At 39.7% G+C, this 20,533-nt stretch overlaps 1 protein-coding gene across 2 annotated transcripts in view; it reads right to left on the minus strand.

Annotated features, from left to right (window-relative positions):
• The window catches only part of LOC128648700 (solute carrier organic anion transporter family member 4C1), a 185,983-nt gene extending 185,139 nt beyond the window's left edge, over positions 1-844 (minus strand). Inside the window, exon 1 of one of the 2 annotated variants that reach the window (XR_008400615.1) lies at positions 362-844. Coding sequence is in view for 1 of the 2 variants with exons in the window: in XM_053701516.1 (XP_053557491.1) it covers positions 362-743 (382 nt within the window). In the remaining variant the exon portion in view is untranslated. The remainder of the gene's footprint in view (positions 1-361) is intronic. The other variant, XM_053701516.1, reaches the window with a different exon arrangement.
• Between the last annotated feature and the right edge of the window lie 19,689 nt (positions 845-20,533).

The raw sequence follows: 20,533 nt of genomic DNA on the forward strand, positions 1-20,533 counted from the left end.
TGTGAGTGTGTATGTGAGAGTTGTGTATATGTGTGTATGTGAATGTTTTTGTGTATGTGTGTGTGTGTTGTACATATGTGTGTGTATTTGTATAATGTTTGTGTATGTGTTTGTGTAGTGTGCATTTGTATGTGTATATGTGTGTTGTGTAATGTGTGTATGCATTATGTGTGTGTTGTGTGTATATGTGTTTGTATAAGTGTGTTGTGTAATGTCTGTGTGTGTTGTATATGTATATGTGTGTTTTTGTGTGTAGGTGTTTGTGTGTGTGTGGTGTATATATGTGTGTCTGTTTTTGATGTATGTTACTGATTTACTCTGTAATGTTACATTAGGAAAGAATGTTACAGCAAGAGCTCACCTTGCATAACAGCCAGCAAACTGTACATCACTAAATACCCCTTGGGATTATTGCAGCACTGCAGACAACTTGGAACAAAGCTGCCCCAACCACACGGGCCTTCTTCAAACTCCTCATGCCCATCTTGTTGGGGGTGGTCTTTTAGTGCATCTTCTGTGGCAACTTTCTTTTCAACTGTTTTTAGTGAGACCTCCCCAGCAGTGCTGAAGCTGGGGTTATCCACTCCTTCACTCATGATAGCTCTATGTTGCCTTCTGCCAAGAGAACCACATAAAACAGCTTCTATGTAGCTGTGCAGCTGTGTAACCCTTCTGCCTGTGTAGCTGCTGCTTGCTGTCTTTCTGTCAAGGGAAGTGCCTTTGAGAGGATCCTTGTCAGACATGTGTTGAGTCACAAGCAGGTGGGGGCACCTTTTTCTGTGCTGCACTTTGGGACGAATTCACCTGCCTGGCACAGCCCACCCCTCCCCTGATCTTGTAACACCTATGAGTACTGGTCACATGATCAAGGGAGACAACGCCTGCCTCTTCTGACTTGTTATGATAATATGTAACATCTACCTGTGTTATCTTGTTTATATGAGAAGCTAAACATTTTTTTTTACTTATTCGGAATTGCCAAAATATGCAAATACAATATAATGCTTATAACTAACAGTACATTTTTCTTGAAGTCAAGATTTTGTGTGGCTATAAACATGTGTAACTGTATAATAGTATGATAACTTAGTATTTATTCACCACAGAAATTACAGCAGTTACCAAAACACATCTGAGTTCTTCACATTTTCATTAACAGTAATAAAAATAAACTGAAAGAATAGCTATTTTATAAGAATTTTTGTTATGTTAATATTTGTTTTGCTTTAATTCAAGCAGTTAAATATTTCATAAGTGTAGCATTTCTCAAGAGGTATTTCAAAACAAAGTAGATTACTGTTTTTTTAAGTTTACACTGATGTGAAATGCTAATAATTATCAGTGCTTAAACAAACCATTGAAAGGTTCACAAAATTCCATCACAATTTATAAAATGGTTTGACTTTGTACTGAAAATGACTATTATCTATCTCTATCTATCTCTCTATATCTATCTCTCTCTATATGTATATACACACACACACACACATATATATATAATTAATTATGCATCATTTCCTTCCCCAGGAAACAATTTTGAAAGCGCATGTTAATACATAGGGGCCGATTTATTAAAGTGCGAGCGGACTTGATACGATGTAGCGTTTCATGTCCGTTGCACATCGATAAATGCCGACAGCGTACGCTGTCGGCATTTATCATTGCACAAGCAGTTCTTGTGAGCTGCTTGTGCAATGCCGCCCCCTTCAGATTTGCGCCCAATCGGACGCTAGCAGGGGATGTCAATCAGTCGGATCGTATAGGATCGGGTGGATTGATGTCCGCAGCCTCAGAGCAGGCGGACAAGTTATGGAGCAGCGGTCTTTAGAGCGGTCATAACTACTGTTTCCGGCGAGGCTGAAGGCTCGCGCAGAAACAGGGGCATCATTCGGAGCTTGATAATTCTGCCCCATAGACATGGGAAAGGAGCATTTATTTAACTAATGAATTTCTTCTGCTTGTCTTACTGATATCATTTTATCTACATGTTTAAATGACATCTATTTAGATATTATGTGTATCTTATCAATGCTCAAGAATCCATACTACCTGCTGTTATCTTTATGATTTATTTGTCTGTGTCATGTAACCTTGCTTTTAGAATAATTTCTAAGGTTATGTACAGTTACAAATGAAAACAAATCATACGATCGATGAGTTAACTTTATTACACTATTTCAGTTCACCATTAAGCATTGACAAAATACATCTATAACTATATTTAAATGCTATTTATTAAATATATACTACTAACTCCAGAATCAAATAATAATACAAAGCCCCCCACACACACATATACATGGATAGATAGCGCAACAGTTAGCGTGTCACACGTAATATTAGCGATATGTGAGATTAAAGCCATATATAAGTAATAGTGCAATAATACACGTCTTAAACATATCAGAGCATTTTCTTTTTTTATTTGATGTCCTTTTAATGAGGTCTCCAAAAGTTTGCGATTTATCTTGAGCTCTGCTTTCCAATTTCGGACATTTACTAAAATAAGAGACTTTGGAAGGAGGGGATAAGCAGACATGAAACACTCTGGAGATATGTTTTTTATTTACCTATTAATATGATTCTTAGGGGCCGATTTACAAAAGTGTAGCGTATCATGTCCGCCGTACATCAATAAATGCAGACAGCATACACTGTCGGCATTTATCATTGCACAAGCAGTTCTGGTGAAATGCTTGTGCAATGCCGCCCCCTACAGATTCACGGCCAATCGGCTGCTAGCATAGTATATCGTATAGGATCGGGCGGATTAAAGACTGCAGCCTCAGAGGCAGCGGACAAGTTGTGGAGTAGCGGTCTTTAGACCGCTGCTTCATAATTACTGTTTCTGGCGAGCCTGAAGCCGTGCCCGTAAACAGCAGCAACAAGCTCCATTTGGAGCTTGATAATTCGGCCCCTTAAATTGTACTATGAAGTTCATATATGATGAATTTATAGCATGAGATGAAAGCGAAGTTATTAGAACAGTTGAAGTCCAGCAGTAATTGTATTATCAATGTAGTAAGCTTAGTATATAATGATCTTATGAATACTGCAATGGGGATTGTTTTAGCAATCATTACTGAAAAAAATCTTTAAAGGTGTCAATAAACACATACTTGTAAATAAAGAACTGTTGTAACTTATCCCATGATCTGCTCAATGCTGACTGCTTAAAGGGACACTGTAGTTAAAAATAGAATCATATTATTACAATAGTATACCTTTAAATCAAGCTTTTTTAAATGTTGGTTATGTTATACATATTTAGCGTTTTTAATACATTGCTGTTTGAAATATTTAATTTTTCCAAACCCACTGAGATGTTCGCAGTTACCGATTTCCAATCCGGCTGAACAACTCCAGTTGGAAGATGGCGACTCCTAGACGCAATGCGCAAGTGCAAGTTAGTGCAACGTCAACGGATACATCACCAATGTGATTTATTTTTTCTATTGTCGGTCATGTCGGGTTCTGTACTGCAATATGCGCATGCGAGACTAAGATAATCCTATTGCGCATGCGTGGAATGACGATAATGTAGTTTAATGTTATGCAAATACTCGCCATCTGATTGGCAAGTATGTTAGACCTTAGATGGCCCACATTTGAGGGCTGGATTACGTGATGTAATGAAGATAAAATAAAACTTTATTTTTCTGATAAAGGGAGCTTCGTTTCTTAAAAAAAAAAAAAATTACACTACTTTAATGTGATAAATGCAATGCTGTTTGTTCCGTTTTGCATAACAAAAAGAAAAGTTAGTAATCCTTTAAAGGGATATTCTGGTAAAAAAATTAAATGCACATAGATGAATTATATCTTTGAAAAGAAAAATATTTGCAATATACATGTATTTGCAAAAATGCTTCTAGTAGAAGTTATTAATGTTCTTGTGTTAACATTTTTCTCTGCACATGCATGTGAAGCATAGCTAAATATTCTCTGTGCACCAGCATTTTAAATATTGCAGCTGCAATGATAGCCAAGGACAACGTCAAGATCTCTTCCTCCCTGGGTCTCTAACCTACAGCCACACAATGCATGTCTCTGACCAAACACACTCAGATTCAAACAAGGGTGACACAGCCCTTTTGTATTTCCCTAGACTCATACAAACACTGAAATAGACTCTCAAACCAGTCTGGGTACACATCCCTGCAAAACTCACAGCCTTGGGTGCTTACCAGTACTCACAGACAGTTGTGCAGCTCCCAGCAACTCAGGCAGTCAAACACAGGCCAGCCTGGGTGCAAAACCCATAGGAAAAATTACAGAACAAAAATATTACACAACACATAGAAAGTCTGGCACTCTTTTTCAAGCACACAGCTAGATTTAAAGCAAAATGGAAGGGTAAGTTTTAATTTAGCTGTGTGTTTGCAAAAGTGCGCTGGGTTTTTACCTGGAGAAAAATGCCAAGAGGAGGCAAGGGCCCCCCCTTGCCCCTCTCTGGGCGCCCATACCTACAGAGTGTGAGGCATGGGGAGAGTGGAACTCAAATGCAGCAATAGATGTACAGAAAACCAAAAGTCTCTTAAAATGCTCCAATAAATCAAGAGAAAAATAAACTAAGAATAGGTCAATACCAATGTTAAAACAAGAGCAAAGTCTAGGAACAGGCGAAAAGTCAGGTACCATGAGATCAGTCCAGCAACTAGGTAACAAGGGGCAAACAAGAGTAGAGGAACAGGTCAAAGGTGAGAACCGTGAGATCAGTCCAGCAAATAGGTATCAAGGTGCAAAGCAGGAGCAATGTCAAGCAGGTATAGGTGGACAGGCTGGCACATGATATTAGATAGATGCAGTAGTAACAACAGGATTCAGGTAGACTGCCAGTGGTACAGCAAATATAGGAGACTTAGCAGACACAGGATACACTGTTGATGAAACTGTCACAGGGCACCAGGTAGGTGCAGCTGGTACATAAGGATTCAGGTAAGCTGCCACTGGTACTGCAAGCACAGGAGACTCATCAGGCACAGGATACCCAGTGGGTACTGTTGGTGAGGCTGTTATGGGATGGAAGGGAGCAGTGGGGTACTTTAAAAATTAAATACTTCAAGCCAATACACAAAATATTACTCTTCTATCACTGTATAGTATCTTAAAATTGTCTCTATTTTCATAAGCATGTATTTATGTATGAGGGTAATACGTGTTTGTGTTCTTTAGAGAATTAGAACAAGGGCTTTATAGTATTGGTGAGATTTCTTGTTAATAAGACAGGTAAAGACAAAGATTATAATAAGATATAGGGGCCGATTTAGTAATGTCCGCCGCACATTGATAAATGCGGACTTGCACAAGCATTTCTAGTGAAATGCTTGTGCAATGCCACCCCCTGCACATTTGCAGCCAATCGGCCACTAGCAGGGGGTGTCAATCAACCCAATCATATCCGATTGGACTGATTGCTGTCCGCTGCCACAGAGGTGGCGGACGGGTTAAGGACAAAGCAGTAGTCTTATGACCGCTGCTTCTTAACTTCCTCTTCAGGGAGACCTGAAGTGGGTCAGAAGCAGCATCCGCTGCTTCATAAATCGACCCCATAGTGTGAACTTGTTAGTACACCTACCGCGGCTAATGGGTCCATCTAAGACCACCCATGCTAACACAGACACAGGTCCCTGGCACTCTAACCTCGGCATTCCTTGGAGCAGTCAAACTGCTAAGCTTCAATCCAGACCCCATGTCATGTGAGCTAAATCTAGCACTTCAAGATTCCCTAACTCTGATTCAGGTTTTAGGTGCACTATTCCCTACAATAGCATCAGGCATGCTAGGTGACCATTGGGTTGATGTTGAGATTGCACTATGATACGCGGGCACTTGCAAATCCAAACTACCTTTTAAAGTCTTCTACAGTGGGTTAGAGGGGGCACAAGAACTTAACCAACAGTCATTGATCATGCAATTACATCATAGTTACGTCTAGCAAAGACCTATAAATACCCACAATCCTCTCTCACTTCAGAGAGTGCTTAATTATTCTAGTATCAAGTTATTAGTCATGCTAGCTCCCTGAATTTTCCAGTGACGTTTCTGGTTCTCCTTTCTACATTCTTAATAGTATGCCTGAGATCATGTTCTTTATTTAACAAACAAGATATTATACTTGTATGATGCACACGTGGATTCACTGAACTAAAATTGAAGAAAAAAACATGTTGAGCAAATACTCACTATTCTCATTAATGTTGCAGCTGTTCTCATGGATACTATCCATGACGCTCTGTTAGTCAAGTGCACACATTGCATTAATCTTTCCATGGGAGTTCTTCAATGTTCACAACAACAGCAAGATTGCATCCTTAATTTACAGGTCCTTCCAGTTTTACCGCCATCTGGCTTGTAGTACTTCCTGCACCTAAGTGATTAACGTGCAGGTAATGCTCCAACCTTACTGTTACCTGCCTTGCGATATATCCTGTCTTCTGGTTCTATGACTTCTGGCTCTCTACCTCAATTCTGCTTCATTGCCTAACCCCTCTGGATTTGAAACCTGATGAGCTGCCTTCCTGGTATTAACCCCTGGCCTGTAAAGGGGACTCCAACTGTCTCTTTGTCACTTCCATCTGGTCTAACAGTGTATTTGGACTGCTTAACCATGACTTCTTTCTGACCTTGGCTTTGGATACTCCTTTGGCTCCTGTGCCTATTTCCTCTCTGACAGACCTGTTCCCCATCCAGGTTTCTCTCAGTAGAGGTTTATATAAGGGTGTGCTACTAGATTAATTGCTACTAGATTCCTCCATCTGCAACCCTGCTCGGGTATGTCCTTACAGAATTCTGGCTGCATACCTATGAATTTGACATTACTGTGTATATATTTGTCCACTGTAAGAGCGATCATTTTTTTATGTCTGTAGCTCAGCATAGTATGAGGAATATATAATTAAAGGGACAGTCTACACCAGAACTTGTATTGTTTAAAAAGATAGAAAATCCCTTTATTACCCATTCCTCAGTATAACCAACACAGTTATATTACTTTTCACCTCTGTGATTACCTTGTAGCTAAGCATCTGCCACCTTATTTCAGTTATTTTGATAGACTTACATTTTAGTCAATCAGTGCTCACTCCGAGGTAACTCCACAGGCTTGAGAACAATGTTATCTATATAGCACACCTGAACTAACGCCCTCAAGTTGTGAAAAACAGTACAAATGCATTCAGATAAGAGGCGGCCTTCAAGGGCTAAGAAATTAGCATATGAGCCTACCTAGGTTTAGCTTTCAACTAAGAATACCAAGAGAACAACACAAAATTGATGATAAAAGTCAACTGGAAAGTTGTTTAAAATTACATGCCCTATCTGAATTATGAAAGTTTATTTTTAATCAGACTGCCCCTTTAATTCAACAAAAGATGTATGGGGAATTAATAGCTATGTATCAGCCCTGTATGTGTGGATATAACGGCTGTATTTCTGAGCTCTTTATTTTGAATTACCTGCTTCAGGTGTCTGGTTTTTTTTTTTTGTTGTTGCACTGCTTTTAAAGCTTTTTAGAAAATAACTGCTCTCTGCTTATGTAATCACTATGTCTGCATTTCAGTCTGTATTGAGGGGGGGTTTAAGTATTAAAGAATGTGGTAATGAAATCAAGGAAGGGTGGTTAAGATAGAAACAAATATTTTATTTTTCATTTGTTTGTGCAGCACAAAAACAATCTTTTATGGAGCGATAGGACTGCATGGTACAGTAATTAATCTGAAAAGTAATGGTATTTTTCTACTAAGGCCATTCTGCTATGGAGTCAATGACATTTATACATTGTTATCACCATTATTGTGTATGTTTTTAAAATATAGGGAAACTGAGAAGCTCTTACACTGTTGGCTAATTTCCTGCACCAAATCATGTTTACATCAGAGAAAAACTATACTTACCTCCAGTTTTTATCTATCAAATAAACCACAACAAAGAGGAACTATTACCCTGCCAGTTATTAATGCACATTACAAAATATTATAATAGTGCAACAACATCCCCTGTGAAGTAATTCTGCCTGAGTAGCACCATAAAACTAAAGTTAAATCTGTATCCTAAAATGTGCATAACATACATATGCCCTAATTTAAGAACATTGATTTTTGTAATCTTTCGATGCTTGTCCTCTTAATAACAACTGTTGATTTATTTAGCAAAATATTTTTTATTAGTAAACTAAATAGAATAATTGCATGAAATATTATAAGAAATATGTGTATTGCATGGTTTCACAGTCTTTCACAGAAAAAAAGAATACAGGACCAAAAAGAAAGCAAAGCATGATTAACCCTTTTTCTGCTAAAGCAATTTTCTTACCCCTGTATTAGAGCTTTTTTTAGATCATAGGCCATCATAGTTTTAACACATAATTATCAACTTCTTTTCTGTAAGGTATCCACAGTAGTTATACCTCTTTTTTTTCAACAGACAAAGCATTTTTAGAAATTAACTTTGTAGAAATATCATAATATTGGAAAACACCACCACGCATAAAGCTAGTGAAAGACTCCTTGTCTGGAGTGCATTTACGGGCTAACCTCCTTGAACTATGTGAGTGCCTGTGGTGTTGCAACTTTGTGGACTTGGCTGACCTGGTCTAAATGTGTAAATAATCAGTCCTCTCTGATTCCTGTTCCAAAGAATTTTAACTGTTGGATGAGAAGGGAATACTCCAGGAGATTCTCTTTGCCTCCAAAAAGGTTCAGGGATGGGTCTTCTCCATCTGCTCATCATAGGACACGTACAAGAAAGAAGTGTATTGAGAGTGGAAAGGATTATGCTCTTTCCTCTCCAAGTTCTCTTTCTCCCTCCAGGGTCTCTTCTCATTCAGTCTTTTTAACCTATCCCATCTACTTCGATTTCTCCCCCTACCTATGCCATCAACTTCATTGGCTACCTCTACCCTTTCCTACATTTCCTCCACTGGTCTAGTGACCCTCCAGGTGTAAGGGTAAGCAGATACTTACTGTGACCCAATAAGAAATGTCAACAATTGAAAGATTGAGTTCTAACTGGGACACAAAAACATACAGGAACTAGAACTATTTTTACAAAGAGAATTCAAACAATAAATTGAAATGGAAAGCATATGATAATTACAGTAATATAAATTATTCACTAGTACTACCTTTTCCCACTACCCTTTTGACTCCCCCTTCTAAACTTCCTCTTTACACTACTACAACCTTTCTGTAAACCTTACTTTTTTAACTCTCTCATTATTTTTCAAATCCCTCCTGCTAAAGTATCGCCTTTCCTCACTTTCACATATACCTGCTCCATAAAAAGTTAATAGCTAATTATCCTTGGGGACTCAATTCAGAGAAGGGCAGGAGCAAGAGAGGCAGCAGCATGCAGCATTGTTATTAAAGTAGGTAGGCATCTGGTACACAGCCCCTAAAAATACACCTCCAAGAGAGTAAGACTTGGACACATAGGGTAACAGTTCTCTACATTTTATTACTTTAACTGATGATAACTACAGAGCAGGAAGGGCAGGAACAGGAGTGACAGCAGCAGCAGACAGCAGAATTACTGAACAAGGTAGGCCTCACAGTACATAAGCCTCAAAACTACACCTCCAAGCCAGGAGGAGGGCAAACATGGGCCTAGAACCCCCTGGACACAACAGACAGTTGTACCCTGAGGATTTGGCATTGACATATGATGACCGCCACGGATCATGAAGGGTAGGAGCAGGCGTGGAAGCAGCAGCAGGCAGTAGACTTATTGAAATTGATAGAGCTCACAGTACATAAACCTCAAAAATACATCCCAAGGGGAGGTAGAGGGCAAGAATGTGTCTAGAGCCCCTTCAACATAATAGCCAGCAGTTTCCTAAAGATTTGGTATTGAAGGATTATAACCACAATGGAGCAGGAAGGGCAAAAGCAGGAGTGGAAGCAGCAAGCAGAAGAGTTACTGAACTAGATAGGCCTCATAGTACATACACCTAAAAAATACACGTTCAAGGGAAGTGGACAAACAAGTGACTAGAGCTTCTTGGACACAATGACCAGTAGTTCCTTGAGAATTTGGCTTTGACAGATAATCACCACCATGAATCAGGTAGGGCTGGAGGAGGAGTGGCAGCAGCAGACAGCTGAAATAGGTAGGCCTCACAGTACATAAACCTAAAAAATACACCTTCAAGGAAGGAGGAGTAGGAGAAAGATATTCACTGAACAGTAGAGTCTTTAGGGAGTGCTTGAAGTTTTTAAAACTAGGGGAGAGTCTTGTGAAGCAAAGCAGAGAGTTCCACAAGATGGGAGCCAGTCTGGAGAAGTCCTGTAAGTCAGAGTGTGATGAGGTAACAAGAGAGGAGGAGAGTAGGAGGTCCTGAGCAGAGCGAAGGGGATGGGAGGGATAGTATCTGGAGACAAGGTCTGAGATATAGGGGGAGCAGTGCAGTTGAGGGCTTTGTATGTCAGCGTGAGAATTTTGTGTTTAAAACTGGAGGCAAGAGGAAGCCACTAAAGAGATTGGCAGAGAGGTGAGCCTGGCAGAGGCATTCATTATGTATTGTATAGGAGCTAGGCGGCAGCTGGGGAGACCAGAGAGGACAGAGTTGCAGTAATCGAGGCAGGAAAGGATGAGAGAGTGGATTAAAGTCTTAGTCTTGTGTAAGGAAATGTCTAATTTTAGAGATGTTTTTAAGGTGGAAGTGGCAGGATTTAGTGAGGAGTGAAAGAAAGATGTAAGTCAAGTGTGACCCCAAGACATCAGGCATGCGGGGTAGGGGTAATGACGGAGTTGTTGACAGTTATAGAGAGATTTGGGGTGGAGATTTTGGAAGAAGCAGGGAAAATAAGGAGCTCAGTTTTGGAGAGATTTAGCTTTAGGTAGTGAGAGGACATCCAGGAAGAGATGTGAGATAGACAGTTAGTGACACAGGTTAGAAAGGAAGGAGATAGGTCTGGTGCAGAGAAGTAGATTTGGGTGTCGTCTGCATACAAATTATATTGGAACCCATGGGACTTTATTAGGGAACCTAATGATGACGTGTAGATTCAATAGAGAAGGGGACCGAGGACAGAGCCTTGTGTTACCCCAACAGAAAGTGGTGACGGGGCAGAGGAGGCCCCAGAGAAGGCTACACTAAAGGTATGGTTTGACAGGTAGGAAGAGAACCACAAGAGGGCTGTGTCACAAATGCCGAAGGATTGGAGGGTTTGGAGCAAAAAAGGATGTCAACAGTATCAAAGGCTGCAGACAGATCAAGGAGGATAAGCAGAGATAAGTGGCCTTTTGATTTTTCTGTAAGTAGGTGTCAGGCACAACTAAGAAAGAAAAAATGTGTGCAGCTTAGTTATTTGGACCGCAACTGCTGGAATGTATTTAATAATAAAAATTGTATGGTTGTTTGCAACAGAGTGGAAAGGTGAAACAAAATATAGGAATTAGGCAGCTATGTTGAACCTTATCCCATATTGCAAAGTTTTACTATACAGGCAGTAATTGAGCATATTCCCTATGGCTGCCACATGTGTCTGGTTAGTCACTGTAAAAAATGAATGCAGCAGGGATATGCTCAGATAAAACTGAGATATAACATTAACAGAGGAAAAAATAAATAGGCATGGAGAAAAATATGGAGTAAGGTTTTTGGTAGTATGGTACTATGATCATAGGAAAAATAAGCAATTGCTAATGTGGAACAGAGTTACGGTAGAACAGCCAAATATCAACAAATAAACAAATAACTCACACAATATGAGCAGCAACCAACAAAGTAAGCTTAGGGTAGAACAGCAAAGTAAAGTTCAGAGATTGGCTTACCGCTAACAGAACTGTTAGAATGTTAGTTGCAAACACTGGGTTGTAATGGCGACTTGCCAGAGGGAGAAAGGAAGCTCAGTAGCAGCTGGCTGATGACGTCACAGCATGAGGAAGCGGAGCTCCGTGTAGGGTGAATCCGGAGAGCGGTAATAGCTGCAGAGGAACCCGGCTAAGTTGTAGAGGTAGGAGTGAAGCTTTCAAAGTAGCAGAGTCACTGAGGGAGAAGCAGGCTGTTAGGAGTGGATGGCGTCAGAAATCCAGATAGGTGGAGTACAGCAATCCAATAAACAAAAGGTAAAGTGATTGATATCACGGTGAGCAGGCTCAGGATAAGGTTTAAATCAAACTTCAATACTAAGCAATGTGAAAATGCTGGGAGGGGCCTTAAATAGGCTGATGTTAATGGGAACAGGATGTTTTAAAGGGACAGTACAGATAATAAGTATGACATTATCCTGACAGTAGGTCATTGGTGTAAGAAAATACAAACACTTGTTTGATTTTCCTGAGAGAAAATGCTAACCAGTTACTTAGCAAACAAATATAAGTAATTGTTGGTTTGTAACACTAAGTGATTTGATAACACTGGGCTCTGAATGTTATCAGTTGAATTAGTGTAAGGTTAGTTTGTTAAGTCGAAGATTCAGAATATCCCCAAATATTCAGATAAGACTTCTTCTTTAACTCAGAGTGAGATCAGAAGAGAATGATATTATAGGCACTGCAGGATTTAAATACAGAGACAACTTCAAGCGGAAGGCATTTCACTCAGCCATATTTGTTAACATTATGAATGAACTAAATTGCATTAAATGTACCTTTCCAGATATGAACAGTTCTTATTGAAAATGCGGTTGGTTAGATTTTCCTCTATTAGAGGTACTCACAGTTCATTCCAGACGAAGCATGCCAATTCAGCGTGTATGAGGAAGGAGCTTTAGCAGAGGGAGAAGTGTACTCTGTTCATATGCTGCAGCTTGAGTAGCGTGTGACGTCAGACAAACACAGGCAGCGTAGAGAGGTTTGAAACAGAAGCTGCGGTAGAAACTTTTCCAGTAAGTAATTATTAAAGGAGAATTTGTACCTTAGTTTGAGAGGTGCTGGTTTAGAGAGAGTCGGTACTTTGAGAAATGCAGAGGTCCGGATCCATACAGTCTGAGGACAGACTCCGGTGGGCAGAAAAGCTGAAAGTGAAATAAGCAAACAAAATGATAAGTTCATGCAGTGTCTCTGATAGTAATATTGATTCCAAGACAATGTGCTGTAGATAAAAGTTCAGAGTAGCCAACACAAAAGACCTGCAGGAAAAGATCAAAGGATATTTATAAGACTATAGTCACTGAAGGGAGCAGGAGGCTCAGAGTTACTCAGGGTTGAATAACAAAATACTAAGCAGTGATTGCTTAGTGAGCAGGTGATTTAAAGGAGCTGCAAGGAGGTAATTGGTGCGGCTAATTTAAAGAAACAGTATGCACAAATCCCTGACATGACTCCCCCCTCAAACAAGCTGATCCTCAGCTTGAGGTCTAGGACGATCAGGAAACTTCCTGTGATAAAGGGAAACCAATTTTGGGGCAAAGATATTAGACATCGGTTCCCAGGTATCATCTTCTTCCATGAAACCCTTCCATCTCACTAAATACTGTAATTTACCCCTCGAGTACCGAGAGTCTATCAAGTCTTGAACTTCATAAACATCGGAATCTTGTATAGAAACACTAGGGGGAAGGAGTGCAGTCCCGATTCTTGTTGGAGAATAAGATTTTATCAAAGAAACATGGAAGGTACTATGAATTTTCATAGCTGTAGGCAGATCCAAAGTAACAGCGTTTTTATTTACAATTTTAGATATGGTAAATGGACCACAGAATTTCTGGGTTAATTTTCTACTGGGTAACTGAATCTTTAGATTCTTAGTTGACAACCAGACTCGATCTCCAACCCTGTAGGTAGGTGGTTCTCATCTTCTTAAATCATAGTAGTGTTTTTGGGAACTTTGAGCCTTGATGATATTTTCCTTAATGAATTTAAAGTTATTGAGTAGAGCGTTGTTTAGCTCATCAACTAGGGGTGAATCTGATGGATTGGATGAGATGGTACTCATACTGGGATGGAAACCATAGTTTGCATAGAAGGGTGAGAGTTTAGTGGAGGAGCTGGTTAAGTTATTGTAGGCAAATTCAGCAAAGGGAAGGAAAGTTACCCAGTTATTTTGTTGGTAGGAGCAATAGCAGCGTAAGTATTCATCCAAACATTGATTTATCCTCTCAACTTGCCCATTAGCTTGAGGATGGTATGCTGTAGTATAGTGATGTTGTATGCTAAGGGAGAGACATAAATTTTTCCAAAATCTTGAAGTGAACTGGGAGCCCCTGTCTGAAATTATTGTTGATGGTACTCCATGTAATCTGACAACATGTTCTATGAAAAGTGTTGCTGTTTCAGCTGAAGTTGGAGTTTTATGGTAAGGTATGAAATGGGCCATTTTAGTAAAGCTATCCACTACTACCATTATGGTAGTCTGATTTTTAGATGGATGTAATTCAACTATGAAATCTATACCAATTTGTTTCCATGGTCTGTCTGACACGGGTATTGGCATCAGTAGTCCATAAGGGGAACTCCTTTCATTCTTGCATGTTTGACAGTTGATACAGCCCTTTATGTAAGATGAGATAGTTCTTCTCATTTGTGGCCACCAATATTGTCTGGATATGAGTTGTAAAGTACGTTTTTCACCAGGGTGTCCCGCTATTGGGATGTCGTGATGTTGCTGTATAACTTCATCTCTGAGTGGTTCAGGTATGTAGATCTTATCTTTGTGATAATAAACACCTTCTACCTCTTTTAGCGTCGACGTGGTTGGAAGTCTGTCGGTAACTGTTAGCCTTTTGATCTCTGTTAATAAATCTGAAGCTAGCCCAATGAAACGTTCTGAGGGAATCATGGAAGATGGAGTATCAGAGGGTGGAGGGGATGGAAACTGTCGGGATAGAGCATCGGCTTTCCCATTCTTACTGGCTGGACGGTAAACAATCTGAAAATCAAATCTTGAAAAGTACAAACTCCACCGGACTTGTCGGGCTGATAAAGTTTTATTATTTTGTAAGTACTGCAAATTTTTGTGGTCTGTATAGATTATGAATGGTTTCTTTGCGCCTTCTAAAAGATGACGCCAAAATTCTAGAGATCTCCGAATTGCTAGTAATTCCTTGTCCCCAATGGCGTAATTTCTTTCTGCTGAAGTCATGGTTTTAGAAAAAAATGAAATAGGACATGAAGGTTCTTTGGGACCTTCTTGTTGAGATAGTACTGCCCTGATGGCGTAGTCCGAGGAATCAACCTCGAGTATATATTGTAGGTCAATGTTAGGGAATCTCAGAATAGGAGCTTCAGTGAACTTCCTTTTTATGAGTTCAAAAACTGTTGTATGCTTATCAGTCCAAATGAAAGGTTGTGTGGTACCAGTAAGCTGAGTGAGTGGTTTTACAGTTGAAGAAAAATCTTTTATAAATTTTCGGTAATAGTTTGCGAACCCAAGAAATCTCTGTAAAGACTTCCTATCAGTTGGCTGGGGCCAGTCTTTAACTGAGTCAACCTTTTCTGTCTGCATCTGAATTCCATTTGATGAAATAGTATACCCTAGAAAAGAGATGGTGTTTTTATGGAAAGAACATTTCTCTATCTTGGTGTATAGCTTATGAATCTTTAGACGAGCTAGCACCCACCGGACATGTTTTATGTGGTCAGACAAGTTGTTGGAATATATCAAAATGTCGTCAAGGTATACAACTAGGCATACATCTAACAAATCTCTGAAAATATCATTTATAAAATGCTGGAAAGAAGCAGGGGCATTACAGAGACCGAATGGCATCACAAGGTACTCGAACAACCCGTACCTAGTTCTAAATGCAGTGAGCCATTCGTCTCCTTCCCTGATACGTACGAGATTGTAAGCCCCTCTTAAGTCCAACTTTGTGAATATGGATGCATTGGTTAACCTTTCTATCATCTCTGGAATTAATGGTAAGGGATACCGGTTTTTTATTGTCCGTTTATTAAGCTCACGGTAATCTATAATTGGTCGTAGTGATGAGTCTTTGTTAGTAACAAAGAACATTCCAGCTGCTGCAGGTGAGGATTATGGTCTGATGAAGCCTTTTTGGAGGTTGTCTTGTAGGTATTGTTTCAGATGTTCAAGTTCTGATTGACTCAGTGGGTAGAGATGGCCGACTGGTAAAGTGGCTCCTGGTACTAGCTCAATCGGACAATCATAAATCCGGTGCGGAGGTAACGTTTTTGCTTCCGTTTTACTGAAAACCTCTGCGAAATCTAGGTAGGGCTCCGGTATGGTTACTTCTGTAGAATCGACATGAAGAATTACAGGTTGTGGAAAACATGTATTTTTACAAAATTTGGAATGAAATGTTATTGTAGAAAGAGACCAATCGATAGTTGGGTTATGCATCTGTAACCAGTAAATACCTAAGACAACGGGAAAATGTGGTGTTGGAATGATGTCAAAAGTTATGTATTCAGTATGACCCCCAGAGGTAGTGACTAGAATAGGTACAGTGTTGTGTGTAATCGGTCCAGAAGAAATATTTGACCCATCAATAACTTTGAGAGAGACTGGAATTTTTTTCATTATAGTGGGTATTTTATTTTTCTGCACAATGGAAATATCTATAAAGTTTCCAAATGCTCCAGAATCCAAAATAGCGTTGACGTCCAATCTTCTAAGGTCCCACTGTAATAGGAGAGACAGATTACAGTAAGACACGGTTTTAACATCTGTACTGGTGTTATTTAAGTATTTAAACTTACTCTTTTTGCTCTTTCTTAGGATTGGACAGTCAGTGACCATATGGTTGGGGTTTGCGCAGTACATACACAAATGGTTTGTTCTTCTCCTCAATCTTTCATCTGGAGTTAGTGGTCCTCTAATTACTCCTATTTCCATGGGAGATGGTTGATCAGTTGAGGAGGTCTTTAGAGGGTGGTACGCTGCAGTGGAGGGTTTTGGTGTAATATCCTGGTTGTTTTTTTCTGCCTTTCTTTCTCTTAATCTTCGGTCTATTTGTGTGGCTACCTTCATTAGAGCTTCTAGGGTACTGGGTAATTCGCTTCGTGCAAGTTCATCCTTGATGATGTCTGACAGGCCAAGTCTGAACTGGTTCCTAAGTGATACCAAACTCCAAGCTGAGTCTGAAGCATATAATTTAAATTCAGTGATATATTCCTCCACTGATTTCTTTCCTTGTTTAAGGCTCCTCATTTTCTGTTCTGCGGTAAGTTGTATGTCCGTATCACGGTATAGCTCATCCATAGCTGTGAAAAAATCTGATAAGGAATTCAACAGAGGGTCATTCAATTCACATAAATGATCAGCCCAAATCCTAGGCTCTGACCTCAGAAATGATATTGTAGTCAACACCCTCACTCTATCTGTAGGATAGGTTTTAGGTTTTAAGCTATACAAAAGTTGACATGCGTTCTTAAATTGTCTATACATTCTTCTGTCTCCAAAAAACAACTCTGGTAAACTTACTTGTGGTTCTGGGCCTGAGGTGTGTTCCTTCACATCTTTAAGTAATTCTCTAATTACCTTATTTTCTGCCTGTAAATCAAGTATAGCTTGTCCCATTTGATCCACTTTCTGATTTAAGTTGTATACAAACTGTGGTATTTCAGCAGGATCCATGCTAAGTATGGTTTATTTTTTTTTAGGGCTTAGTATTATGTAAGAAAATACAAACACTTGTTTGATTTTCCTGAGAGAAAATGCTAACCAGTTACTTAGCAAACAAATATAAGTAATTGTTGGTTTGTAACACTAAGTGATTTGATAACACTGGGTTCTGAATGTTATCAGTTGAATTAGTGTAAGGTTAGTTTGTTAAGTCGAAGATTCAGAATATCCCCAAATATTCAGATAAGACTTCTTCTTTAACTCATAGAGTGAGATCAGAAGAGAATGATATTATAGGCACTGCAGGATTTAAATACAGAGACAACTTCAAGCGGAAGGCATTTCACTCAGCCATATTTGTTAACATTATGAATGAACTAAATTGCATTAAATGTACCTTTCCAGATATGAACAGTTCTTATTGAAAATGCGGTTGGTTAGATTTTCCTCTATTAGAGGTACTCACAGTTCATTCCAGACGAAGCATGCCAATTCAGCGTGTATGAGGAAGGAGCTTTAGCAGAGGGAGAAGTGTACTCTGTTCATATGCTGCAGCTTGAGTAGCGTGTGACGTCAGACAAACACAGGCAGCGTAGAGAGGTTTGAAACAGAAGCTGCGGTAGAAACTTTTCCGGTAAGTAATTATTAAAGGAGAATTTGTACCTTAGTTTGAGAGGTGCTGGTTTAGAGAGAGTCGGTACTTTGAGAAATGCAGAGGTCCGGATCCATACAGTCTGAGGACAGACTCCGGTGGGCAGAAAAGCTGAAAGTGAAATAAGCAAACAAAATGATAAGTTCATGCAGTGTCTCTGATAGTAATATTGATTCCAAGACAATGTGCTGTAGATAAAAGTTCAGAGTAGCCAACACAAAAGACCTGCAGGAAAAGATCAAAGGATATTTATAAGACTATAGTCACTGAAGGGAGCAGGAGGCTCAGAGTTACTCAGGGTTGAATAACAAAATACTAAGCAGTGATTGCTTAGTGAGCAGGTGATTTAAAGGAGCTGAAAGGAGGTAATTGGTGCGGCTGATTTAAAGAAACAGTATGCACAAATCCCTGACAATTGGTAACCTTATCCATTGCTGTCTCTGTGGAGTGATGAGGACGAAATCCAGATTGCAGTGGATCAAGGAGGGAGTTTAATGTAAGGAAATGAGATGGGCGTGAGTATACTAGCTTTTCGAGAAGCTTTGAGGCAAGAGGGAGTAGGGAAATAGGGCGGAAGTTGGATGGGGAGGTTGGATCAAGAGAAGGTTTTTTGAGGATAGGTGTGACCAGTGCATGTATCAAAGATGAGGGAAATATACCGGTGCTGAGAGAGAGGTTGAAAATGTGTGTGAGTATAGGGGTAAGGATAGAAGAGAGGAAAGGGAGCAGCTGTGAGAGGACAGGTAGTGAGGTGAGAGCTCAGTATAAGTGCCGAAACTTCTTCCTCACTAACAGGGGAGAAAGAGCTAAATTTATGGCTTGTGGTTGATTGTGAGCATTTGAGGGGATGAGAGAATGGAAGTATTTTGAGAGCTGATTTTGTTTCTGATGGAGTCGATTTTGTTATTGAAGTGGCTTACAGTATAAAACTAACCTAAGGTGAACTAAGTCACACTAGGATAATAAAATGTGGCATTACTAGTAACCAGTTATATTCCGGTGCTACGCTTAATTAACTAGGTTGTTCTGGGTCTAGTGTTACCCTGGTAATTACCCTCATATTGTTCCAATATCCTTTATATTAGTTTACCACTCACATAATTCCTAACACGTATATGTTATCCACTTGTAACATTGATTGATTTAAAGGTATTATTAATATACAGCTAACCCTCACATATTGAGTTCGAAATTTCCTCTACTCATACATTTTACTTTTAACATTGGTGGCTCTACAGGCATCATTTATTTAAACCAGTCCTAATATAGTGAGCCGAAATGATCTCATCTATTAGATCTCAATTATAACAAATTCAAATAGCCTGTTATTTTGGGTTTGAAGAAAGATTAGAGATAAAAGTAGAGAAGTAATGTTGCTTATAAAGATTAAGGGCAGAATAGTAGGAATTCAAAATGAACTTGTAATGAAGGAAATCAGCTGAACTCTGAGATTTTCTCCAGTGCCGCTCAGCAGTACGGGAACATCTGCGTAGGTACCATGTCAGAGCAGGATTCCAGGGCTGAGGAGGAGTGTTTGATTTCCGAGCAATGGTAAGAGGGGCCAGATTGTCAAGGACCGATGTAAGGGTGGAACTATAGTGGCATATAGATTGGTCAGGGCAGAAGAAGGATGAGATGGATGAGAGGAGAGGTTTGAGGGAATTAGCAAGCTGTTACTGATCTAATGCTTCTGTGAAGTTTGGTGTGAGGAGTAGAAGGAGTGAGGGTTGTAGGGAGGGATGAGATGTTGCAAGTGAGAAGATAGTGGTCAGAAAGAGGAAAAGGAGAGTTTGTGAAGTTTGAAATAGTGCATCGATAACTAAAGATCAGGTTAAGAGAGTGACCATCTTTGTGAGTGGGAGAGTCAGTCCATTGTGACAAACCAAAAAAGTAAGTGAGTTGCAGAAGTTGTTTTGCAGAGGAGGCAGTGGGATTGTCAAGAGGGATGTTTAAATTGCCAAGAATGAGGGCAAGGGTGTTTGAGGAAAGGTAGCCAGGCAGCCAAGTGATATATACATTTAGATGAAGATCCAGGGGGTCAGTATATGAGTGCAACCCGTATAGAGAGGGGAGAGAATATGCTAATCATGTGGGTTTCGAATAAGGAAAAAAGTGAGGGAATAGATGGAATGTATTTGTTAGAAGGTGCAACAAGAGGAAAGTAAAATACCTACACTACCTCCTTGTCTATTATCAGACCTAGTAGTGTGGCTGAAGTGGAGACCCCCATGAGACAGAGCAGCAGTGGATGCTGTGTCTACGGGAGAAAGCCAGGTTTCTGATAAAGTCAGAAGGTTGAGGGAGCGGGAGATAAAGAGGTCATGTATAGAAGTGAGCTTGTTGCAAACAGAGCGATAGTTCCAGAGTGCACAAGTGAAAGGGGTAGTGGCTTTAGATGCAAGAGGAATGTG

The sequence above is a fragment of the Bombina bombina genome, chromosome 2 (genome assembly GCF_027579735.1).
Source record: "Bombina bombina isolate aBomBom1 chromosome 2, aBomBom1.pri, whole genome shotgun sequence".
In the NCBI taxonomy this organism is placed as follows: domain Eukaryota; kingdom Metazoa; phylum Chordata; class Amphibia; order Anura; family Bombinatoridae; genus Bombina; species Bombina bombina.